The 26544-nt window shown below is 41.4% G+C and overlaps 1 protein-coding gene across 1 annotated transcript; it reads left to right on the forward strand.

The window, feature by feature from the left end:
• Positions 1-13: 13 nt before the first annotated feature.
• On the forward strand, positions 14-26192 carry RCAN2 (regulator of calcineurin 2). The gene is made up of 4 exons (XM_034426806.2): positions 14-231; positions 14746-14919; positions 20418-20589; positions 25893-26192. The coding sequence occupies exons 1-4, from the start codon at positions 145-147 to the stop codon at positions 26051-26053; spliced, it is 594 nt and encodes a 197-aa protein (XP_034282697.2). The 5' UTR covers positions 14-144; the 3' UTR covers positions 26054-26192.
• Positions 26193-26544: the final 352 nt, after the last annotated feature.

Genomic DNA, 26544 nt, shown 5'->3' on the forward strand with positions numbered 1-26544 from the left:
TTACAAACACACACACACTCTCTCTCTCTTACTCTCTATCTCTCTCTCTTTTGAAGTAGCATCCTGACCAGTTAGGAGTTAGAAAGCTCTTTTATTTTCTTGACTCTGGGGCTACATAAGCTCTTGATTTATGTCAGGAAGGAGATGCCAGCCCATGACATGGACTGTGATGTCTCTTCTCTAGTTGCCTGTGTAGTGGATATAGAGGTATTTACCAACCAAGATGTTAAGGTATGTGCATGCCTTTCATTCTGCAGAGATGCTTCTGACAAGGACACTTGCAGGATGACAAGAATGTTTGATGTCCTGCAAAAAGCAGATCAGATTGTCATGATTATTACCATAACAACCAGAATATTGGGAGTCTCGTATGAAAAGATTAAGGGAGCTATTTCTTTATCTTGTTTTTAAAATGGATTTGTGATATAATAAATCTAAGAGTTGCATCACAAATGAAACCCTAATTAAATAGTAAATTCTCAGTTTTTTTCCGTCTCATGCCTCACACAAATGACCTATCTTTTTAAAGTAAATTAAGGAATAAATTGTAAATGCATGTGAATGTATGTTTTCTGAGTATAATTGTTCTGTGCTGAAGCTGTGTTGACCTTCAGGTGTTTGTATGTTAATGTATTATTTAACTGAAAAAATATCTTTAGCTTTGCACTGCATAGCCAATATGTGAGTGATTCACCCGAGTTAAAGGGTTATTTCAGCCAAAGTTGGACAGTTTTACTTTTTTGCATAACATTTTGAAAACTTGAGGTGCATTTCTCTGATTTCTTCTTGATCTCCTGTTGTGTACATCAATGATAGTGATTTTTTCCCTTTTTCCTTAAGATGTTGCCAAACATCTTAAAAATTAAGAAGAGTATTGTATACACTATTAGTGTACCTAGTCAGAAAAGCTTTCCTTTTAAGTGATATTTGTAAAGAGCACAGTGTATTATATCTGTCCATCTCACTACTGCAGTATAAGGGAAAAGAAAGCCCTGAAGCAGCAGGCAAAATCATTACTGCAAATTGTTTTATTTTCTGTAAATTGTGTCAGTGGCAGAGGATGGATGAAATATATTATCAGTTTGTTTGTTTGTTTTAAAAACAACAACTAAAATTCTGAATACAGTAACATCTAGTATTTCATATTCACATTGTATAACCAATATACTTTTTAATAGATTTATTCTTTTTAGAAGCATGTGATAAGATGAAACTCTCCTGGGCTCCTGAATTTCTTTCTCTGCATTGGGGGTTGGAGGAGAATGTGTGCGTGTGAGAGAGGAGGGGAGGATGTGGGGGGGGTTATGCATGCAGTATTTTCTGTTTGTTGCAAGATGAGAGTTTGATGTAGTCTGTATAATGTAAAGATGAGGATGTAATCAAATACTAGAAATATATTGGAATACCTAACAGCATCTCGATCAAAGTGAAGCATCTCAATCAACAGTTAACTATCATTTTTCTTTTAAGGCAAACCTAGAATCTAAAGCCTTGGTCAAAGTCACTGCAGTATATAATGGTGTACTCCAAATATAGCCAGGCTGGGGAAAAGCAAGGGGATGATAACCAGATCCAGTCTTCTGGCAGTTTTCAATGAAAAGCTTCCCCTGATGGCAGGGGGTATTCAACATTTTGTTATATATGTGGAAAAAGAGTCTCCTTTTCTTAAACACTTGTTCTCACATAAGAAAAGGCCTCCATTCAGGTGTCTTTCAAAACAAGACACCAAGGAGAAGGAATGCCACATAAATGAAATCCTTTGGGCCAGAAAAAAGAAAGAGTTGGAAAATGTTGGGCATTTTTGTTGGCAGCTTATAGCCAGGAGCACTGAGTTTGGATTCTGTAAATCTATTCCAAAGTGTAGGTTCAGGGACAAATGTTGCAGAACTCACCCAATGGAAAGAGAGAACTGCAGCAGTGATTTCCAAGGAGAGCCTTTTGGGGTGTCCATATGGACTAGGTCAGACTTTTTCTTGGGAAAAATGCCAGTAGACATTGGGAAGGGGGAAGAAAAAGGAGAGAGGGAATTTAGTCTCCATTGCCAGGAAGCTACCAAATTCTCCAAAGAAGGAATCCTCTCTACTTTTCATCTGGGGCGCTGATGGTACTCTTGGGCCTGTGCAGTGATTTTTTTCTCCACTGATTGCTTTTCCCTTTTGACCTCCTCTGTCAGAGAAGCAGAGGATAGACCTCCTTTGCTCCTACCATTTGTGTATTGATCAAGGTAAGATATAGCTTCTAGGAGGAGCAGTGGTGACTGCTTTGGCTGCTTGCTATTTTCCTGGGCAGGTAGAGCAAAGGGCAACAACAGGGAAGACAAGAGGCAGCAGCTGCCATTGACGACCCATATGTGCATTTGGGAGGGCAGTTGTCAGAAAAGGAAGGAGAAGCCACTACCAGTAGTATTTTACATAGTCAAGTTAATGGGCATGTTGCTGAACACCTCTTCTCACCCCCATCCCAATGGGCAAAATCTTGAACAAATGCAACAGATGATCTCTCTGTCTTTATCTCTCTCTCTCTCTCTTTCTCTTTTAAAAAATCATTTTTTCACAAGTTATAACCAATAGGTAAACTGTTCTGGATATTGGCAAAGAGGCTATACTGCTTCTATTTTATAATTTCTATTTTCTTTGCTAGCAGCAGAACTCTATTTATTTTGTATCTATCTATCTATCTATCTATCTATCTATCTATCTATCTATCTATCTATTAAATAAATAAAATCTATCTATCCATCCATCCACTTCTGTTCATCCATCCATCCATCCATCCAGTGGAAGAGTGATGGAGAGAGAGTGAGAAATGATATTTAGTTTAATGTATATAATCTGTTTTGTTCCTCCCATTGCCAAGGAAATCTAAAACGGGTTAAAGAAAATATTACTCAGTTTATCAAAGTTCTCATACAAGTACTGTAACAATAATATATGATTTATTAGTCATATCACATTTATAACATATATAATAATAATAATAATAATTTTATTTCTATACCGCCCTTCTCCCGAAGGACTCAGGGCGGTGTACAGCCAATTTAAAAACACAAGACACAACAATAATTAAAAATTAAAATAATTAAATAGATTTGGCCGATTTAAAACCCCAAAAATTTAAAATACCCCAATTTAAAATTATCATGTCGATAGGCCGGCCTGGCGGAACAACAGGGTCTTCAATGCGCAACGAAACACCCGGAGGTCGGAGATCTTGCGTATTTCCGGGGGCAGTTCATTCCACAGGGCTGGGGCTCCCACAGAGAAGGCCCTCCCCCTGGGTGTCGCCAGCCGACATAACTTGGCTGATGGCACCCTGAGGAGACCCTCTCTGTGGGAGCGGACTGGTCGGTGGGAGGCTATTGGTGGCAGAAGACGGTCTCGAAGGTACCCAGGTCCTATGCCATGGAGCGCTTTAAAGGTGGTAACCAACACCTTGAATCGCACCCGGAAGACCACTGGGAGCCAGTGCAGCTCGCGCAGGAGGGGTGTCACGCGGGCACAACGAGTTGCGCCCATAACCACCCGCGCGGCCGCATTCTGGACCAGTTGGAGCCTCCGAGTGCTCTTCAAGGGGAGCCCCATGTAGAGAGCATTACAATAGTCCAGCCGGGAGGTGACAAGGGCATGAGTGACCGTGCGCAAGGCGTCCTGGTCCAGAAAGGGCTGCAACTGGCGGATCAGGCGAACCTGATAAAAGGCCCCCCTGGCCACGGCCGTCATATGCTCTTCTAAAGACAGCCGTGCATCCAGGAGGACACCCAGATTGCGAGCCCTCTCTGTGGGGGGCAAAGATTCACCCCCAATAGTCAGCGATGGCACCTGCTGACTATATCGGGACGCCGGCAGCCACAGCCACTCGGTCTTGGACGGGTTGAGTCTGAGCCTGTTCCTCCCCATCCAGACCTGCACGGCCTCCAGGCAGCGAGACATCACATCAAGGGCATCGTTGGGGTGGTCTGGGGTGGAGATGTACAGCTGAGTATCATCAGCGTACAGATGACACTTCACCCCAAAACCACGGATGATCTCACCCAGTGGCTTCACATAAATGTTGAACAGAAGGGGCGAGATGCCTAACATAATTTATGAATATTACTAAATTCAATGCACTTGTACTAGTACTTCTATAGACAAATTTACAAAATATTAGTTTGCCAGTTACAAGTAAAAAAATAACTTGTACATGTTTCCAGAACACTGACAGAAAATACATCAAAGCAAATGAAAGAACTCTAATGTATTTGATGTAGATTGAATGCCAGCACCCTCCAGAAGAAGAAGTTATATTGCCCTTGTGGCTTAGTTGTGGACTTCCTGGACATTGAGATGGAATAGGCCTATTGTCTAATCCAGCAGGGTTCCTCAATTGTGCTCACATTGAATATAATGACATAAATCATGAGAAATTATACAATCATGATACCAGAGCAACTGATTTAAGAGCAGATTATATGGAAGAGTGCTACATCAACATGATGGTTTTATTTCTTGCTGTCTTTGATTTTTACCTTTCTACTTTTTTTTCTTCCAAATCAAATCTTTATTATGGCCAAAGACCAGCAGCATTAAAGGGTGGGTTGCAGCCAATCAAAAAGCATAGAAAATAATCTAAACAATAATAAATATAAAAAGCTAAAAGATATAAACCAGAAGTATATATAAAAATAAAATCTAAAATCTTGTAGCTTTTTATAATTATCATTTTTTAGCTTCTGATATATTTAATTGACTGTACCCTGCCTTCCTTATGCTGGTCTTTGACAGTAATAAATATTTGATTTGACCTTGCTGATTTGATTTGATCTTGCTGTCTGCAGACAAATTCTGCTTCTACTCAGCAGTTTTGTCTCCTTACTCCCAGGGAGGGAGGCAAGGTTACCAAGCATCTCTCTGGTACTGATGGCACAGCTGTTGGCTTTGCTTTCTCCTTGTCTCAAGGTTGGCTTTAGTAAAGTTGTCACTCTAACCCACTACTCCTCAATTGTGCAGTAAGAGTGTAATTTGCTCTGGATTGTGTTTCTCCTGAAGGCAAAAGTGGCAAAGGACTTCTTCCCTCCTTTTCCCTCTCATGCTTCATCTCCATGTGCTGATTAAAACAGGGTTCCTCATCTACATTGCAATATGGATTTATAGCATATAGCAATAGCACTTAGACTTATATACTGCTTCATAGTGCTTTTACAGCCCTCTCTAAGTGGTTTACAGAGTCAGCATATTGCCCCCAACAATCTGGTTCTTCATTTTACTCACCTTGGAAAGGATGGAAGGCTGAATCAACCTTGAGCCATTGAGATTTGAACTGCCGAACTGCAGCTAGCAGTCAGTTGAAGTTGCCTGCAGTGCTGCACTCTAACCACTGCACTACCTTGGCTCTTAATATAATATATATAAAATGCATACTAAACTTCTGACTTATTTCCTCCCTCTCCCATTGACCATTTCTTTCCCAAATATTTATCATTCTTTGCCTACTTGGGTTGGAAGCCAACACGTGAGCTTAAAGTGAGATTTTAAAGAAAACTCAAATGTGAGCTTCCAGCCCTCCTCAGCAATTTAATTGTGCAAGTGATTGCTAAATGGCCACTAAAAGTAAAAACAAAAGGAAGGGTGAAAGATACTTCTCTCTTTTGCACTTCTTCAGGTGAGAAGCATGCCTTTTTCACAAGAAAATTTGGAACGTTTTAGTCTCTTTCCAGCAAGGAGGCCTGTGTGTTCTTCTTTTTTGGTATTATTTTGTGTTTCTTATTCTTGTTAAACACTGGCCTGGAATAAGAACTAAATGGTAACCATTGCTCCATTCCAGGAATCCATAGAGGGGATTCTTTGGGCAAGCATAGTAACATAACAATCTGCTTTTATACACTTTTCCAACACCATGGACAAAGTTATGGCTACTGTCTTGTTTTGCTACAAATTCTAGTTCCTTGTCTTGAAGGCAGGGATGAAATCCTCCCGGTTCAGACCGGATTGGGCAATCCGGTAGTGATTGTGGCAGGTGGTTCGGAGAATCAGTAGCAATGGCGGCGTGAAGCTCCGCCCACCCGCCCAGGTGTCGTTACTTCCTGGTTTTAACCAGGAAGTAATATGTTTTTTACCCTCTGTGCATGTGCAGAAGGTTTTGCGCATGCGCAGAGGGTCTGTGCGCACATGTGACACACGCACGCAGCACCTGCACTTCCAAACCGGTAAGGATGGTAAGTAGATTTCACCCCTGCTTGAAGGGATTTTATAATTTGACTTTCATGAAACTTCAAAAGTGCAATCATATGCATCTTCAGGGATGGTCAATGACATCAGAGTAGTGAGCACAAACAGGAAATTGAAGCCCTGTCTCTTTTTGCATGTTTGAAATGTATGGCTGAAAGGGGTGGATCTTCAATCCCTGGTCTTGTCCACCATTCTGATGTTATGGACTCTTGCTAGGGTCATCCATGATTTTATGGCATCAGCAAAGTGTTACACCACATTCTCGGCTCTGAAAGAAGGCTTCCTAATCTAGGCAAATTGCCCAAACTGGCATGGAATAACATCTCTGGTCCTGCTTCCTATTTCCAGTACAGAAGACACCCAGGAAAGCTAATGTATTGTCTTCTGGAGGTAATCCTTGTTTAATGACTGCCTTGTTGCAGTGATGAAAAAGTAATTTTGTGACTGGTCCCCACACTTACAATATTTTTCAGGCCTGTAAAGGAGATGAAAGTTGAAGGAAGACACAGTTTCACTTAGCAATCACATCCCATAATAACCAAGTTGGTCCCAATTGTGGTTGCTAAATGAGAACTACCTATTCAATCAAAGAACACTTGCTCCAGCAAACAGTGGGGTTGACCCAGCAGTGGAATTCAAAAATTTTTACTACCGGTTCTGTGGGCATGGCGTGGCTTGGTGAGTGTGGCTTGGTGGGCATGGCAGGGGAAGGATACTGCAAAATGTCCATTCTCACCCCACTCGGGGGCCAGACCAGTGGTGGGTTCCTCCCGGTTCTGCCCGGTTCCGCTGAGCCAGTAGCGGTGACGATATGACATCACCGAACCGGTTCTGCCCCCCCCGCTCCCCCCCCACGTTATTCTTACCTTTTATTTGGTCCCACCCCCAATCTATTGTTGCCTCCTGAGTCCCAGCTGATGGGCTATAAGGAAAAAAACTGTTTAAACTCTTGCCGTGGGGCTTCAAAGGGCCGCCCTACAGCTGATCAGTGGTAAAAGGTAGTTTGGTGGTAGACCGGTGCCTCCCAAAACAAATGAGTAGACCGGTGCCTGCAAAAATACATGAGTAGACCGGTGCCTGCAAAAATAAATGGGTAGACCAGTGCCTGCAAAAATAAATGGGTAGACCGGTACAGCTCTGCAAGCAGTTAAAAGCCTGGTAGACCAGTACCTCTGCTAAATCCTAAAGAATTGTCACATGACCATCAAGCCACGCCCACAAAATAAGCCCCGCCCACAGAACCAGTAGTAAAAAAATGTAGAACCCACCCCTGGGCCAGACAGAGGTAGTAGTTGCCAGTTTTCCAAACTACTCAAAATTTCTGCTACCGGTTCTCCAGAACCTGCTGAATAGCACCCCTGGGTTGACCCATTTGAGCTGAAGAAGAGCTGACTTGTTGCAGGTTCCATCAGCCAGGGACTGACATTTGGTGGGTCTAAGGAGATGTGCCTTCTCTGCCATGGCACCCGCCTTATGGAACATCCTTTCCTCTGAAATTAGATTAGCTCCATCTCTTAGAATATTCCGAAAGGCTCTCAACCTGGTTATGTTGTCAGGCCTAGGGTTCCCAGGGTACTGGAGATTTGCTGAGATGCCTCAATTGTTGATGTGGCCATTTTTATCTTTCTTCTTGCCTTTAGGCTTTTAGATATTAATATGGATTTTTACATTTAATATCTGTAGTTTTTACACTGTTGTTTTATCTCATTGTTGTGTGCCATCCAGAGCTGATTTTGGTTAGTTGGGTGGCTATATAATTTTGATTAATAAATAAAATTTAAAAAATAAATTAAATCCTATTACTACTTTCTTGCTTCAATTAAAAGTCAACTGCTGTAATAATTGAAAATGCATTTCCTGGGATTAACTACTATCAGGAAGGACTGCTGAAATCAGGAAGGATAGCTGAAAATTAACATGTGTTTTTGCTGCAGTCCTTACTATTGTGCATCACAAATAAATAAAACTTAGCTGAAACAGCATGATGCCTTGTGCAAGCAACATCTGCCCTGAACCAAATATTTCCTGGAAGACTGAACTCTGGTTTTAGTTGCATGAATTAGAATTCAGTCAAGAGAATCTTTAAATGTCCTCTCATAAACCTTATTAACCTTATTAAAGGTTTATGGCACATAGAATTAAGAATTCTATATACCTTTCCTGTAATGAAACAAATTAAATGTAGGATCAAGACCGTATTTTTTGGAGTATAACACACACTTTTTCCCCCCTAAAAGAGGCTAAAAATTTGGGTGCGTCTTATACTCTGAAGTCTGAATGTAGCTTTTTCGAAGCTTTTTTTCAGCCCTAACGAGGCGCTAGTGAGTGAAGCGATCTCAGTGCTTTGCCTGCTTTTCTCATTGGTGCTCCCTCTCAGCTGTGCTTTAGAAGCTGTTTTTTTATCCCCAAGCAGGGGATAAAAAGCGTGCACACTCAAAACCAGCAAACTAATGTGCTGAAGCTGGCCAGACTAAGGATGCTAGCCAGATGAATACCTGGTAAGCAGATTTGTTTTTTCCTATTTTCCTCCCCAAAAGCTAAGCTGCGTCTTATACTCCGGTGCGTCTTATACTCCGAAAAATACGGTGCTTTATATTGGTAAAACCAGCCCAATTTATTCTATCCACTAGAATATGCAACACAATTTGTCTTAGTTCACTGAGTACTTTATGCACAAACCAAAATTGCCTTCTAAGCTGTTGATATGAAAAAGAAATATATTTCTTTATTTCTGCCAGACTAAGACAATTACGATTGTTATTCTGTGCCAAGAAATAAATAGGAGACTTACTTTCTTCCTGATTTCAGAGCTGAAAAGCCATTTCATTTGTCCACAAAATTAGATATAAACTACAGTAAAACCAATACCGAGGGCCAGTGTAGTGGTTAAAACCATCAGGCTGGAAACTGGTAGGCCATGAGTTCTACTTCTGCTTTAGTCATGAAGCCATCTTGGTAATTTTGGGCCAATTACTCTCTCTCAGCCCTAGAAAAGAGGCAATGGCAAAAGACTTCTAAATCGCTTCTGAAAATCTTGCCAAAAAACAGGGACTTGTCCAGGCAATAGCCAGGAATCAAAAACTGATTCAAAGGTACAACAAAACCCAAAGAAGCATCTTATGGTTTCTCTGCATCCAGTTCCCACTTTTACTCAGGATAGATTTTCACTGCTACACGGCTTACATTTCTGGAACTTCAGATTTTATTGCTTATTCCATATCCCATGTTCTTTTGTAACACCTCACCTAACAAACAGTTCTGGAGAATTGTACAAATTTGCACACTCTTTTGTGTTAGCCAAAACTGTGAAGGTTGGAATCCTTTGCAGCCAATTTAGTATTTATTTTCTCTATTTTAGGAATTACCTGATGATAATTACATGTTTAGATATAGTAACTGGCCACTCATCGTTAAAAGCCAGATTGAGACACAGTGAAATGTCAGCTTTCTGGATCTTTGTGCAATGAACTTTGCATACAATGGTTCAAGTTCTGTGGTGATTTGCATCATTTGCATCAATTTATGTATTTATGCAATGTCATTTGCATAATTCTAAATTCATATTTGTGTAATCTGTATCACTGGTATAATGAACTCATCACATAAATCATGTTATCTGTGTCATGTGGATCACTGCAATAACATGCTCTTCGATTTACCACACCCTGGGAATGATCAAACTCCTTTCTGTAACAAATGTATCAGTATTAAAATTAGGCTTCACTGCATTTAGGTGTCTGCAGCATCTACTTTGTTGTACTATTGATTAATCTGTTTATTGGGTTAAAGAAATAGCAATAGACTTTTGCACTATATTAAGACTAACATATTAGCTTCGGTGCCCCATAGCCTTATTTGGCAGATACAATGGGAAAGAGAAAACAAGGCAGAAGGAAATGTAATGCAGAAGATACAAACAGAGTTATTTTCTGGAGTAATTATTCATGATTAGGTACAGGGCAGATAGTCTTGCACTGGAGAACTTAATACATATCATATCTGTGGAGATTCTCAGAGGTCCAGATCATGATTGTCCCAAAGGTGCTTTCTTTCAAAAGGCAACTGTCTTCCTTGTTTTGCTACAAGACATTTTGCTTCTCATCCAAGAAACTTTTTCAGTTCTGACTGAACGGTGGAGAATGGAAGGATTGATATTCCTTGGAAGGATTGATATTCCTTGCAGTCATGTGGTTGTAATCCCTCTTTGTGAGAGTCATTGAGGCCACTTAGAGGTTTATCTGTGCCCTCAGGGTCACCTGAATCCTGTAGTCTGCATTTTTTCCTGGAAATCCATGATGTCAGCACTTCAACCTGCATTTACTCTAGTGCTGACATAAGAAGGAGAAGAGGGGGCAGCTGGCAAGAGGACGCTTGACATTTCACCTACTTATTTTCCTTGAAGATAATATCCCCTAGGAGATGAGAGGGAGGGGGATATTCCTGGGAACTTAAGTAGTAGATATGGGGAGAGTGATTTGGAAGAAGGCCCATGAGACGCAGAGATTTGGGGAACGGAAAGGGAGGGTGTGGGGGCAGGATGTCAGAGTTGGCTACGCCACGATTGGGGCCAGATTGTCGTGCTTAATAAAATGAAAGATTTCTTCAAAGACTATCTGTTTGGAAATGCAATTTATTTTATTTGAGACAATATCGAAACCTGACACATATACATATGGATACATATCATACTATAATACATATCATATGATAAGAACCTATGTTCTATTCACCCATGTTAGAAAATCTGTGGCATACAGTTTTGTGTGAATGGCTATTGTTAAGAAGTTTGTATTGCTCCCATTTGCTCCCTTGAGCCCTGCTGACGCAGTGGTTAGAATACAGTATTGCAGGCAAACTCTACCCACAAGCTGGAGTTTGATCCTGACGGGCTTGAGGTTGACTCAGCCTTCCATCCTTCCAAGTCGGTAAAATGAGGACCCAGATTGTTGGGGGCAATATGCTGACTCTGTAAACCGCTTAGAGAGGGCTGTAAAGCACTATGAAGCAGAATATAAGTCTAAGTCAGTGGTTCTCAACCTGGGGGTCGTGACCCCTTTGGGGGTCGAACGGCCATTTCACAGGGGTCGCCAAAGCCCTCTCTCTCCCCACCCCCCACGCCTTCACTCATCCTCACCCTCTGCCTCTGTTGGATCGCCCAGTCGTCATTCGCTTACCCCGCCCACTCCCAATCTATTGCTGCCTCCGGAGTCCCAGCTGATGGCTAGAGGGAAAAAAAACTTTAAATTCTTGCCGCGGGGCTTCAAAGAGCTAGCTGCAAAGAGGTAAATTCCTGGAGCAGATTTTTTTCCCTCTAGCTATGCTGAAAAAGCGAAATTGAAAGTAAGCAGGCTGCAACTTGACAAAATGAGGCAGAGAGATTTCTTTTTCTTTTTCCTCACCAAAAAAGGTAGGTGCAAACAATGGGAAATTTAGGGCAAAAGAGGAGAGTTCAAGATTTTAAAACACAAAAGAAAAAAAGCTCTATTTAACTAGGGAATTGTAATAATTGAGATATTATTAATTGGTTAAGTTGTGGTTTGGAGGAATATATGGGGGAAATTATTTGGTTTATTATTATTGGTAAATATAATTAATTGATTTGTAAGAAATTGGATTGCATGGAAATAATTGGAATATTCATGTTCATATTGATTAATATACAAAAAAGATAGTTATATAACTAATTGATTTATATTAAAATGTTGAATTTGTATTAAACAACTGTATTACGTAATTACATAATTAACCAATGTGAGGATGGCTATAAAAATAGATGACAATGCGAAGGGATATAATATAGAACAGAGGGGAAAAATTGAATTTGATTAAGATTAGAGATGAGGATGAAGGGTAATATTGTTTTTTTTAAAAAAATAGATGAGGAATAAATATGGTAAAAAGGAAATATAGAAATTGTAAATTTAATTGAAATGACTAAATACTGTGTTGGAAGAAATATCCTTCTGGGTTCTGCTCCAAGTGGGGAAAAAGACACTGGAAACATGGAGACTGCTTGGAAAGATGGTTTAATGGTGGACAGGATCACATGGCTTGATGGGGCCCATTGTGTTAGTTTCTGTTGCTATTGTGTTGCAAATGTCCTTTGACAAAGGATTGACTTTCTGCCTCTGGCCCATTAACAAAGGGTGGGGGGCAGGAAGGTGGGAGCTGCTTTGTCTGTAAAATATGCTTCTCCATTTCTCATCCAGGTAGGGAAATATAATATTCTGCCTTTTTAATATTTCCCAAAATATTTCATTCTTCTAGGAAAGGGGTGGATGCTAACCTCCTACAACTGTTTAAATTTGTGAACCGGCCAAATACTCTGTTCAAAGAAAATACATTGTATGTTTGTATGCGTGTTTCTAATTATTGCTATTTATTGCTATTTGTTCTCTTTTATTCTTTAAAGTTTAACAATTCATTCTTTATCTTAATATCTTTATATTTGTTTGGTGTTGGCTTTCTTCCCTTTCATCTTTTTTATTGTACAGCAATCTTTCTCCTCAAACCTACCCCCTCTGTCTTTTCTTTCTTTCTTACTTTCTCTTCCCCCCCTCTTCTTCTTCTCCCTACTTCCTCTTTCTTTCTCTTTCTCCTCCTCTCTTCCTCCCTCTCTTACCTTCACTCCTACTCTAATTTCCCTTCCCTTCCTTCATCCCTCTGTATTGCTGTATCCTTTTATGCATATGGACTACTCAGAGGGCTGAAAAAGTTATTTTTGACTGGTCCTCGCACTTTTGACCAGTCCTCGAACTTACGACTGTCCTCACAATTTACGTTTTTGCGCTATCTTGTCACCATGGTGAAGAGAAGCAGTTGTGAAATGAGTTACACGGTTGTTAAGAATGGTACAATGGGCATAAATGATGACCAGTCATAACTGCGAAGACCGGTCAAAAGTGTGAGGACCTGTCAGAAATCACATTTTTCAGCCCTCTGGGTAGTCCTTTTGTGCACAGGAACTACTCAGAGGGCTGAAAAAGTTATTTTTGACTGGTCCTCGCACTTTTGACCAGTCCTCGAATTTACGACTGTCCTCACATTTTACGTTTTTTGCCCTAACTTATACCATGTTGAAGAGAAGCAGTTGTGAAATGAGTGACATGGTTGTTAAGAATGCTGCACAGGCATAAATGTGAGGATGGTCATAAGTGTGAGGACCAGTCAAAAGTGCGAGGACCTGTCAGAAATGACTTTTTTCAGCCCTCTGAGTAGTCCCTATACATATAGCCATGGCCACCCGGTCACATGACCAGCTAGCCACGCCCACCCAGTCACATGACCTCCAAGCCACACCCACAAAATAAGCCATGCCCACAGAACCGGTAGTAAAAAAGTTTAGAACCCACCCTTGGTTGGGGGTCACCACAACATGAGGAATTGTATTAAAGGGTCGCGGCATTAGGAAGGTTGAGAACCACTGGTCTAAGTGCTATTGCCATTGCTCCCATTTGTATATTGTATGACCATGACCATGACAATGTCTTCTAGTTCTTTAAGCTGTGATTACTTTGAGCCCTGGGAAAGAGGCAAGGGCAACCCACTTCTGAAAACCGTTGCCAAGAAAACTGCAGGGACTCATCTAGTGTCAACAGGCATACACAAGTATGATACTATATAATGTGCCAAAAGTACCATGTCATCGACACAAGTTTCTTGCCCAAACTCCAAGACAACCACTATTTATGGATGGCATGTTCTCACAACAGAGTTTCAATCTCCCTGTCAAGTCACACCACTCAAGCTGGCTGAAGCTGGATCAAGTTAAGATTAAGGTTAGGAACATGATATTTTCCATCCAAAAATGGAAGATTTCCTATGGAGACATTCAGTGTGACTTGGGAGTAGTTTTTTAGTGGGAGGGTTTTTGATCTGCTGGGCTCTACCGGATCTACAACACAACTTTCCCCTCATATCTCCCTTGTGGGTGTAGGTGTGTGAATCTATGCTTCTGTAGCTATTTATGTCCAGTCCAGCCAGAGAAAACTGACTCTTGCTGGTTTAGCCCTTTCCTTTTCTTTCTTTTTCTTGTGATTCAGTGATAGATATTGACTTTTGGGAAGCGGGTATGCAAATATGCCAACAACAACAGATTAATGTGATGTGGATTCTTGGGCACAAAGGATGCAAGTGAGTGAGATACTGAAAAATATATGAAAAATCAGTCCCTTGGAAAGCAGTGAGATTAGAGTGAAAATGAGTGAAATAATTGCAAGGAAGGGATTAGAATTAAGGGATTCAAATTATACAGTTCCAAAATATTGTATGGCTTTTTAGCATCATCACAGTAAAGTATTCCTCAGCCCTTCTTCCCCCCTTCCCTGTCGGTCAGATTGATATATGTGTTGAGTATTGTTTTACTACATGTGCTTACTTTATACTATGGTATAAAATTGATAAAGGAAAGAGTTTGGGTATATAAAGATAGTTTAGTCCTAAAATTCAATTTTCATCACTGTTATTTTCTTATATTTATCACATTTACAAAGATACAATGGACTTTCAAGATAACCAGATAACTTTTTTACCATTACAGGAGAAATTTGAGAGCTTGTTCCGTGCTTATGATGACTGTGTGACATTTCAACTGTTTAAAAGTTTTCGACGGATAAAAATTGACTTCAACAACGCCAAATCAGCTGCTAATGCTAGAACGGAACTTCATGAAACACAGTTCCAAGGGAAGAAACTAAAGCTTTACTTTGCAAAGGTAAGATTCTTTTTTACCCAAGCATTTTCTTCACCCAGATGCAAATAAGGTAATTTAAATTTTGAGCATATTAATGTCAGACAAGAGACCAGAAGGAATCATAATAATGTGTGTATGGGTAAAGTGTACAAAATAGTAATCAATCAGAATAGAGCTGAAAGGGACCTTGGAAGTCTTCTAGTCCAACTCCTGCTCAAGCAGAAGACCCTATGCAATTTGAGACAAGTGGCTATCCAGTCTCTTCTTAAAAACCTGCAGTGATGAAGCACCCACTGGTTAATTATTCTCACTGCAGTCTCACCTTAATTCCAGATTGCTTCTCTCCTTAATTAGTTTCCATCCATTATTTCTTGTCTTGCCCTCTGGTGTTTTGGAAAAGAAGTCGACCCACTCTTCTTTGTGGCAGCCCCTCAAATCCTGGAATACTGGAAAGTTAACTTTAGTCTGAGAGTCAGTTTGATATAGTACCAGGCGAGGCTAGAAACAGGGAGACTGTGAGTTCCAGACAGCCAGCTTGGGCTAGTCATTTTCTCTCAGCCCTAGGAAAGAGGCAACGACAATGGCAAACCACTTCTGAAAAACCTTGCCAAGAAATGTTTAGGGACTAGCTAGGCAGTCTCTGGAATTGGACATGATTGCATGGAAGAAAAAGAAAATTTCTGTCCGTCTTGCTTTGCCTCATGATAATCGAAGCCAAAAGAGCAGTCACCTGCTAATCTGAACTAAAACGTTTTGGTACCTTTGTCATGTCATGATCTATATTTTCTTTATGGTATTACTTAAAACAGTTTCATCTTGTCATATTGCAGGACCAACCAAATTTACATAGAGGCAACATGAATTAATGTAACTGGTGATGAAGCACCTCAGTCAATATTTCTAAATATGATAAATAGATGACTAAGATACATGGGTTAGAATTTCATTGTTCTCAAGCTCTAGTCTAGCTTATTTCCCACTTTTCTTATGTATATACAGTGTGAAATTATGAGGAACATTTTTAATAGAATAACAGAATAAGAGAGTTGGGAGGGAACTTGGAGGTTTGTAGTCGAACACCTTGCTCAAGCAGGAAACCCTATACCCGTGATGGCAAACCTATGGCACGCGTGCCACAGGTGGCATGCCGAGCCATATCGGTCAGCACGCGAGCTAAGCTCCGGCGCACATGTGGCCAGCCAATTTTGGGGCCTTCTGGGCCCACCAGAAGTAGGGAAACAGGCCATTTCCGGCCTCTGGAGGGCCTCTGGGGAGCGGTGGGGAAGGCCGTTTTCACCTTCCCCAGGCTCCTCGAAAGCCTCTGGAGCCTGGGGTGGGCGAAAAAAAGGCATACCGGGCCCACTGTGCCATTGTGTGCCAAAAGCAGGGGGAAGTGTAGGTGGATCATGCGCTCATGCAGGGGGGGTGGGGCACATAGAATTATGGGTGTGGGCACGTGCGCGCGCGACCTCCCCGCGCTCCCCCCACTTTTGGCACGCGATGGCAAAAAGGTTAGCCATCACTGCCCTATACCATTTCAGACAAATTATTGTATAAAAATCTTCAGGGTTGGAGCACCCACAACTTCTGAAGGCAAGCCATTCCACTGATTAATTGTTCTAACTGTCAGGAAATTTCTCTTTAGTTCTAGGCTGCTTCTCTCCTTGATTAATTTCCACCCATTGCTTCTTGTTCTGCCCTCAGGTGCTTTGGAGAATAGATTGACCCCCTCTTCCTTGTGGTAGTCCTTCAAATATTGAAACACTGCTATCATGTCACCCCAGTCCTTCTTTTCACTAGACTAGACATACCCAATTCCTGCAACTGTTCTTCATATGTTTTAGCCTCCAGCCCCCTTTTTAATACTCAAAGCAGCCATAGAGGTCTGATGTTTTGAGTTTTTTTTAAATTGATTGATTGATTGATTGATTGAATTTATATTGCTGCCTATTCGCCCATGACGACTCAAAGCGGCTTACAGAATATAAAATCATGTTTAAAACAATAAAACTAATAAGGTGAGGTGGCGCAGTGGTTAGAGTGTAGTACTGCAGTTACTTCAGCTGACTGCTAGTTCAGCAGATCAATGGATCAAATCTCACTGGCTCAAGGTTGACTCAGCCTTCCATCCTTCCGAGGTGGGTAAAATGAGGACCCAGATTGTTGGGGGCAATATGCTATTTAGTATACTGTCTTTGGTGTAAGCCGCCCAGAGTCCTTAGAGAGTGGGCGGCATAGAAATATTAAAAATAAATAAATAAATAAATAAATAAATAAATAAATAAATAAATAAAATCAAATAAATGAATATAGCATAATATAATAAATTCAGCCCCAGTCCCCGCCCTGGCAACAGCAGATCACATGAGCCATTTAATGGGTTCCATCCTGTTCTGGGTTCCCCAGGCCTGCTGGTAGAACCAGGTCTTCAGTGTCTTCTGGAAGAGTATTAGAGTGGGGGCTGTTCTAATCTCTGGGGGAATGATGTTCCAGAGAGAGGGAGCCACCATGGAGAAGGCCCTTCTTCTGGGTCCCACCAGGTGTATCTTCCTCGGGGATGGGACCTGCAACATTCCCTGCCTTCCCGCTCTGATGGGTCAGGTAGATGTGACCAGCAAGAGATAACCTGGTCCCAAGCCATGAAGGGCTTTAAACCAGCACCTTGAATTGCACCTGGAAGCAAATTGGCAGCCAATGCAGCTCCCGCAGGAGAGGTGATACATGTGCACACCGGGGTCTGCACAAAACCATGTGGGCCGCTGCATTTTGCACCAACTGTAGCTTCTGGATTCTCTTCAAGGGCAGCCTCATGTAGAGCATGTTGCAATAGTCAAGATGGGAAGTAACTCGGGCATGAGTGATTGTGAGTAGGGATTGTTGGTCCAGGAAAGGGCGTAACTGGCCACAACCCACAGTTACACAAAGGCCCTCCTGGCCACGGCCGCCAGCTGCTCTTTGAGCAGGAGTTGTGAGTCCAGGAGAACCCCCAGATTATGCACAAGATCTGTTTGGGGTAGTGCCACTCCATCCAAGACCAAAGGTGGCAATTCTCCCTGAGCCATCAAACCTGAAACCCAGAGCCACTCGGTCTTGCCAGGGTTCAGTTTCAACATGTTGCTCCCCATCCAGCCACGAACAGCCTCCAGGCACTGTGAGAGGGAGGACACAGCATCACTTAACTCACCATGGGCCGAGACATACAGTTGAGTATCATCAGCATATTGGTGATACCTCAGTCCATGGTGATGGATGATCTCACCCAGTGGCTTCATATAACTGTTGAACAGGAGCGGAGAGAGCAGTGGGTGAGGGCTGGATCTCTCCCCTCCTATCAACACTGACTGAGAGCGGCCGCAGAGGAAGGAAGTGAACCAGGATAGCACAAGGCCTCCCACTCCCATCCCTCAAAGCTGCTGCAGGAGAATACCATGGTCGATGGTATCGAAAGCTGTGGAGAGGTCAAGTAGAGCAAGGATGGATGCACTACCCCTATCCCGCTTCCACCAGAGATCATACAAAAGTGTGACCAATGCTTTTCTGTCCCAAATCCAGGCCTGAATCCTGACTGGTAGGGGTCGAGTTGGGCAGCCCTTTAAATCTATTAAATATATAAATAAACAATGGGCCAACCGTGGGTTGGGCAATCTCCGTATAGCTGAAAAATCTGTGCACTGGCAACAGACAAGAAAAACAATTCTTCTTCCTTTAAACAACACACTAAAACAATATTGCTTTGATAGTCTAACCCAGCAGACATGGCACTGGTACCAATAAGCCCTCCACATTACCAAAGGACCCAAACCCCACATTTTAAAGAAAGAAGTACCCCACAGCACTGTTTTACCATTCATGCCACAGAAGGCTGGAGATCAGAATGCAATCACCCATCTAAGAAAAACTAGGGGGAAGACATAGAATCCCTAGCACATTGGGGGGTAGAATGCCAGAGCCAATCAGAGGACCTGAAGTCTGATCCATTAGTCTTACCTTTAAGACAACACCTGTCAGTAATTTATTGTGATTACAGACTGGGAATGTATGCATGTAGAACATGACTAGACAAAGTTTTGGGATCAGTGGGCATTGTTTGGAAATATGTGGGGGCTTTGCCTATTCAGTATAATGGCATGGTCAGTCACAAAATATCCTTTGCCAGAATACAAATGGGAGAAGATTCTCCTTCACACCCTCTAGCTCTCTTGATGTTGACTATCACTGCAGCTGTCTTTGTCTTTTTTCCTAGGTAAGTGGCACATCCTGGGAAAAGCTGTGGGCCACAGTTACCTCCCATTTTTAACTTTTAAGAATGCCTATAGACTCTTTCTGGGACGTGGGACATTATTGCCAATAAAGATAATGTTAAGAGGTTGCTCATTGTTGCAGAGTGTAAGATTTCCATTTCTTTTTTTAAAATTAAATAGTCAGGTATACTGTATAAATTAGCTGAAGCAAGGAATCTTGTGAATGCTTAGACATCACCTTTTCTGCCCTTCAACTGTAGGATTTCTACAGAGAACAAAGTCATCCCTTTATTTTCTTTGCAGATCAAGTGTGGCACCGGCTGTCAAAAAGACAGATTTAGCTTGTTTCCATTGGCCTTATAGACAGCTACATTAGCCCATCCCTTTAGAAAGGGAACACAGTTATGAGTGTAACTCAATACTACCTGAAAATAGCAGAGCATTTATTTGTGGATCCACTTTCTGTCCTTTACTGCAGCCTTCTTTTCCATTCTGGTGCCTTTCAGATTAGTTGAGTCTGTCATCTGCATCTCTATAACTGTCTGGTTTGGTTCTGCAACCCAACAAGACAGACACAGACTTCAGAGCATAATTAGAACCGCAGAAAAAATAATTGCTACCAACCTGCCTTCCATTGAGGATCTGCACGAGTCAAAAAGAGGGCTATGAAAATATTTACAGACCCCTCGCATCCCCTCGCATCCTGGACATAAATTGTTTCAACTCCTACCCTCAAAACGATGCTACAGAGCACTGCACACCAGAACAACTAGACACAAGAACAGTTTTTTCCCAAACGCTATCACTCTGCTAAACAAATAATTCCCTCAACATTGTCAAACTAGTTATTAAGTCTGCACTACTATTAATCTTCTCATCATTCCTATCACCCGCCTCCTCCCATTTACAACTGTATGACTGTAACCTTGTTGCTGGTATCCTTATGATTTATATTGACTGTTTCCTAATATGATTTGATTGCTTATTTGTTCCCTATGACAATCATTAACTGTTGTACCTTATGATTCTTGACGAATGTATCTTTTCTTTTATGTACACTGAGACCGTATGCACCAAGACAAATTCCTTGTGTGTCCAATCACTCTTGGCCAATAAAGAATTCTATTCTATTCTATTCTGTTGAGACTGAAACCAACAATCGTCTGGAAATTGGTTCCAAAAATAGGGGGGGGGGTATTGGACTGAACATAATTGTTTTATTCTTCTGTCCTTACTCTCCTGAAGCAATACTCTGTTTTGCCCCTCATCTCTGTAAAGGTCCAGACTCTGGAGAATGATGGAGAGGCCTTCCACTTGGCTCCACCCCAGCCATCCAAGCAATTCCTCATCTCACCTCCAGCCTCTCCTCCTGTAGATTGGCAATCAAAGACTGATGATACACCAGTCATCAATTATGACCTCCTGTATGCTGTATCTAAACTGGGACCAGGTCAGTTTCATGATTCTTTTTTATTTTCAAGTTTAGGAACTGAAGACCAGAAAACAAAGCAGACATAATGAGTGCTTATGTCTGCTATTATTGTTGAACTCACCATTCTTCTTTCTAGTTGCATAAGAGTGATCAGGTGTAGCAGTATTCTGGGGCTGCAGGAGTGATGGATGTTGATGAAGGGGCACAGGAGAGTGGACTGCCATGGGTATGGCCACAGCCAGTATTCCCTTTCCGATTCACTTTCTTTCATGCGTATGTGCATTATCTCACCGCTCTTTTTCTCATTTTCTCACACTGTAGCTTTTCTCCATCCAACTTTTTTCATTTTCACTCTTCCTCTCTCTTTTTATCCTCCCAGCCCCCTAAATTAGGATCCCTGTCTGTATTCTTTTTTCTTGCTTAGCCTTTTCTTATTTGTTGCTCCTTATTGTATTGCAGAAGCCCTCTGGCCTCCCCCCCACTCCCTCCCTCAGCAAAATCCATCTTTGGAATAAAAATGGTCAACATAACTGTTACAAAATTCCCAGGGTCTAATCTGCGCACCCTTATTTTTAAATTGAAATTGGCTGCACTCAATACCAAAGTCGAAAGATTTGGGATCTCATACAATAGAAGAAATGAGACCACAGGAGCAAAACTTAAATAATAAAATAAAAATAAAATGATTTATTTGTAAAGTTTCAGTTACCAATTCCTATTAATTCACTCATTCCCACAGCCTTACAAACCACCCCTCCACCAGGTTGATTGGGAATTGGCTAGGATTTTTGAAGACAACATTGCATGCAGCAGATGGACAATCTCTGTCAGAAATCTTTCAGTGACCTTTGGGACTCCATAATTTTTTATTCACTGTACAGGCTGGCAAAATGGCTGTACCTCATTCCATCAGATATTTATTTATTTATTTATTTATTTATTTATTTATTTATTTATTTATTTATTTATTTATTTGTCCAATTTATATGCCGCCCTTCTCTGTAGACTCAGGGCTGCTTACAATGCATTATAGCAATAGCCTGCATACTTTTATGTATATACCTGCTTATTAGGGCTTTCGGCCCCCCCAAGCGGTGTTGTTCTATACAAAGCTGGCTTATTGCCCCCACAATCTGGGTCCTCAATTTACCTACCTCGAAAGGATGGAAGGCTGAGTCAACCTTGAGCCTGGTGAGATTTGAACTCGCACTAATTGCTGGCAGCTGGCAGCTAAGTGCTAGCACTTAACAGCACTTAGTCCGCTGCACCACCGAGGCTCTTCACCGAGGCAGAGTGGTTAGACTGAAATAGAATTTAAATTGGCCTGAGAGTTAATTTTTTTGGCCAAAGATTGGTCTGTTTGTCCTACATAGCATCCAGAGGAGCATTGCTGCCAGATGATGGCAGAAGAATGTGTGAATCTTCTGCATGAAATAATTGGGATCTGTTATGGTGCTGTTGGTATATATAGGAACAAGCTAGACGTCTGGGTTTGCTTCCAGGTCTGGCACCCAAGTGAACATCACTGTTTTGTTGTTTTCTTTTCTTGTGAGAATCTGCTCAAGATTAGGTGGTTGTTTGCATGCATATATGGACTTGCTGCCCAGTACCTAAGAAAGAGCAGTATCCTTGTCCAGTATGGACTGTAGCTTATTAATAGTGTGTTTGAATGGCTTGAACTGGGAGCTGTGAGAAGACCAATGGTTTTCTTTGTTCTGTTTCTGTAGTCTGGCTTTTAATAGGTCCTCCTTGGGAATTGATCTGACTGTACAGATTTGTCTGTTCATCTCATTGGGTGGGTTGAATCCCTGTTTTAATGCTATATGTGAAGTGGATCAGAATAAATATGGCGGTAGCATAAAACCTGGCAATAGATAATAGATTGGTGGTGTCTTCTGGATGGAAGCTGGAAGCATGTATTGTATGCATTGCAATTTGTGGGCTTCCTATACATGTTATTTATGTGTGTCTGTTGTACCATTTACAGAAGTAGCAATAGCAATAGCACTTAGACTTATATACCGCTTCACAGTGCTTTACAGCCCTCTCTAAGTGGTTTACAGAATCAGCATATTGTCACCAACAATCTGGGTCCTCATTTTACCGACCTTGGAAGGATGGAAGGCTGAGTCAATCTTGAGCCTATGAGAATCAAACTGCCGAACTGCTGGCAGCCGGCAGTCAGCAGAAGTAGCCTGCAGTACTGCATTCTAACCACTGTGCCACCACAGCTCAGTTTTGTAGGAGGACTATGTTAATCTACGGTGGCAAAAAATCAGGAGGAGTCTGCTAGCAACTTTTCTGGTGAATTCATTTTGTTAAAAGGCACAAGCTCTTTGTGTTAGTCTGATAAAAAGTTACCAGATTCCAATTTTGGTCTTAGAATAATAGATCTTCTATTGGTGAAAATTGATGTCTGCCTTTAATGAGCACAAATGGTATCTTGGAACATTTATAATATATTGAGCTTCTACATAAGAAAATTTTAAATTATAAATTAAAATCCAAATTGGTTTTTTTTGAACAAAGAATTTTTATTGTTTTTTTTTAAAAAAATTTTTTCAAACAAATCAAGCAAATCAATTAGACATTTGTGCAAGCCCCCCCGTCCCTCCCCCGTCCCCCGACTTCCCAGAAGAAAAACAGGGTATAGATTTTACCAAGCATACGCTAAAATATGCTAAATTAATGCAAGACATTAAAACTCCCTAGACCCCTTAACTCCCCTTCTACAGATTATTCATCAACCTCCCTTTAAACACAAAATAACATATAATCCTTTAGCCCTAAGAATTTTTTTTTTATTAAAAAACCAATAGCAAACACTAGTAGATAATACATACTTAATCATTTGGCTATTCCTCCTGCTTTTGTTCTCAATATTCAAATATTTTTAACAATAACTAAACCTTAATTAATCATTGATTAAACTCTCAATTCATTTAGTTAATCATTGTAGTTAATCATTAATACATCAATAATTAGGCCAGAAAAAATTAATCTTCCGTTCTTCCTTTCTTTCTGTATTTTTTCCAATCTTTCTTCCTCCCTCCTTCTTTTATTTTGAGGAGGTTTTAACTGGGGGTTGATGTATCTTTAAGACTTGTCCCTTTCTCAAAACCATTTCCTCTGATTTAGAGCCCCCATCTCGACTCTTCTTGCTTGTATAGACAGTCAGTTCATAGAACAAAGAATTAACTCGATCAGTTTGCAAAGAAAAATCCAGTTGCTGCATTTCAATTAATTGTGTGAAAGCCTCTGCCAAATCCGCCGAGACCTCATAGAGCTGATCAGTTTCTTCTTCCTTCTGCTCCAAATTATATTTTTGAAAAGTTCTGTCAGTTAATTCCAAAGGGCAGGAAGAAGATTTGAAGATTCTTGAAGGTCAGCCAGTTCCAGCTTCTCTGTCTTAATCAAAATGTCTCCTACATTGTCATTATGCTTTCCTTCAAAAACATCCCCAGTTGCTTTTTTATCCTCCACCAGTTCTGTAAGTTTTTATTCCATGATTGCTGTAAAGTTATTAATAATTTCAGTTTGATTATTCATGGCTTCCTTTATAAATTCTGCAAAGTCTCTGAAAAAAGCCTCCTGGCTCTATGTTTCAGTTCTCTGTGTCATTTCTAACGGCATTACAGAGCCTCCACTTTCAGAAACTCCTTCCTTAGAAGCCATATTATTTTAAAAGAAATTTTCTTTTCACAGCCATAAAGTCTCTCAAACAACTTTCTCAAATTTATTTGTAATTTATCAAGCAAGATAGTCTTTTCTAGACCCAGCTCTCAAATCCAGCAGTTTAAATCCAGTCTCTGAGCAAAAGTCTATTAACAAGCACTTTCATTTCCTACTTTCACTTTCATACCTACAAAGACACCATTTCCAGCTAGAGCTCGGCAAAATCAAATAGAAACAATGTATCCCAGGAGTTAAGCATATACTTGCAAAAGCTTGCATTCCTGCTTCCGTTCTGTCTGCTTTTTGAACTCAGTTGATCTTCTTCTTGGCAGCAGAGTCGGTCGCCGGCGTCTGGCTCCATTTAAACGGAGTCGCCACGGATCCGGAGCTTCAGTGGGCTGAACGGGGAGCTCTCACCCTCCAAGCCCCTGGAATTGCTCTACCCTCGCCCGAAGGAGAGGTTTTTAAGCCATCTGACAGCTGATTAGCGCTGTCAGAACGGCTCGAATGGAATCACGGGGCCGGCGGTCCAAGAAGACTGTCCGCAGCGCCAGGCGGTGCCAACCGGAAGCCTCCAAATTGTTATTTTACTGATATACTGATGCCCTAGTACAGTGATGGCTAACCTTTTCTGGACTGAGTGCCCACCACAGGCGCCGCGCCTACCTGCATGCACGCCCCCCCACATGTGTAGATGTCCCCCCCGCATGCACCCTGCCTCCCGCACATGAGCTCGTGGACCCCCGCGCACAGCCCATACCCCACGCATGTGCAGGTGAAGTTGAAGTTACCCAGTCTCTGTAAGGGGCAGAATAGATTTCAGCTCAATCCAGCCAAGACTGAGTAGCTGTGGCTATTTGTCCACACAGGGTCAGGGATGTTTCCATCATTAGTCTTGGATGGAACTGCACTTCCTCATTCTAGACAGGTATGCAACTTGGAGGCCTTTCTGCTTGAAGAGCAAGTGGCAACTGTGGCCATCAGGTCCTTCTAACAGTTACTCATGCCTTAGTCATCTTGTTACTGGATTATTGAAATGTGCTATACATGGGGCTGCCCTTTGAGACCATCCAGAAGTTACAATTGGTACAAAACGCAGTGCTGGAAGCAGTATTGGGCACCTCTCAGTGTGCCCATATATATCACTGCTGCTACATGAGTTGCACTTATTGTCAATCAGCTTCTAGGTGAATTTCAAGGTGCTGCCATAAAAGGTACCTAAGGCCTGAATATCTGAGAGTCAACCTATTTACAACTGTTCCTGCCACCTATTATGTTCTAGCAGAGTGAGAATGCTTCAGATCCCTACTGTTACATGTTGTCATCTTATGGGACCAAGAAAGTTTGCCTTCTCTGTTGTGGCTCCTGTCCTCTGGAGCAGCATCCCCCCAGAGATATGGACAGTCCCTCTCTCTTTGGATTCCAAGAAGCACTTAAGATCTAGTTTTGGTATCAGGTCTGCAGTTAATGATTTTGTGGGGCCCCTCATTTGATTTGATTTTTTTATTGTGTGATTGTTTTAGTCCATGTTGTCTGTAGGGTTGTATGTTTTTATCTTTTTTATTGATTTGTATTTGTAAGTAACTCAGAGTCTACTGGAATGGGTGACTATAAAATAAATGTAAAATATTTTTCTTGACTTCCAGGTGAGAAATATGAACTACATGCAGGTACTGACTCCACCCCAAGTGTAGTTGTGCACATCTGTGACAGCCATGCAACAGAAGAGGAGGCCCCAAACAATATACCAAAGCCACAGATTTTGCAGACTCGACGTCCTAGCCTACCATCCTCCATGTGTAGTTGATTTGCCCCAAGAACATACCTTCTTTTCTTTTCTCCTAGTAGAAGTCAGCCATGTCTTTCTGTGTAATCCAGTATTTAGTTTCTTAGCATATTCCTTGTGTGGTAATGGAGCCTAAGCAACAACAGGGTTCAGAACGTGCTCTTTGTAACCATTTTTATGTCACATTCCTGTAGAACAGAAGGAGAAGAGGAGATTAGAGGTGGAGGGATTTCCCAAACTTCTTAAGGCTGAAACCTGGGATAAAGTCAGCAAGCTTTTCTTTTAAGGAAACATATATCAGATTTCAGTGCACAAAGTAAGATTCTTTAAATGCTATTCATTAAATGGAAGTAATAAACTTGGATGTGTTGTTCTGATCAACAGTCCCCACATGTTCCAAAACATATTTCTATAAAGAGGTTTTTCTCCTTATATTTACTGTGCAGCATAGCTTTCTTCTCTGGGCTTGTAATACCCTATCTGCAAGGAAAGGGTCTTGGAGAGCAGAATTG

Source organism: Pantherophis guttatus, chromosome 1 (assembly GCF_059756535.1).
Source record: "Pantherophis guttatus breed Tessera chromosome 1, ASM5975653v1, whole genome shotgun sequence".
Lineage (NCBI taxonomy): Eukaryota > Metazoa > Chordata > Lepidosauria > Squamata > Colubridae > Pantherophis > Pantherophis guttatus.

Excerpts from the sequence above, each read along its gene's own strand:
- RCAN2 (XM_034426806.2), top strand. The coding sequence starts at position 145 with ATGCCAGCCCATGACATGGACTGTGATGTCTCTTCTCTAGTTGCCTGT. Across the intron at positions 232-14,745 it reads TTACCAACCAAGATGTTAAG|GAGAAATTTGAGAGCTTGTT; the intron begins GTATGTGCATGC and ends TTACCATTACAG. Across the intron at positions 20,590-25,892 it reads TGTATCTAAACTGGGACCAG|GTGAGAAATATGAACTACAT; the intron begins GTCAGTTTCATG and ends CTTGACTTCCAG.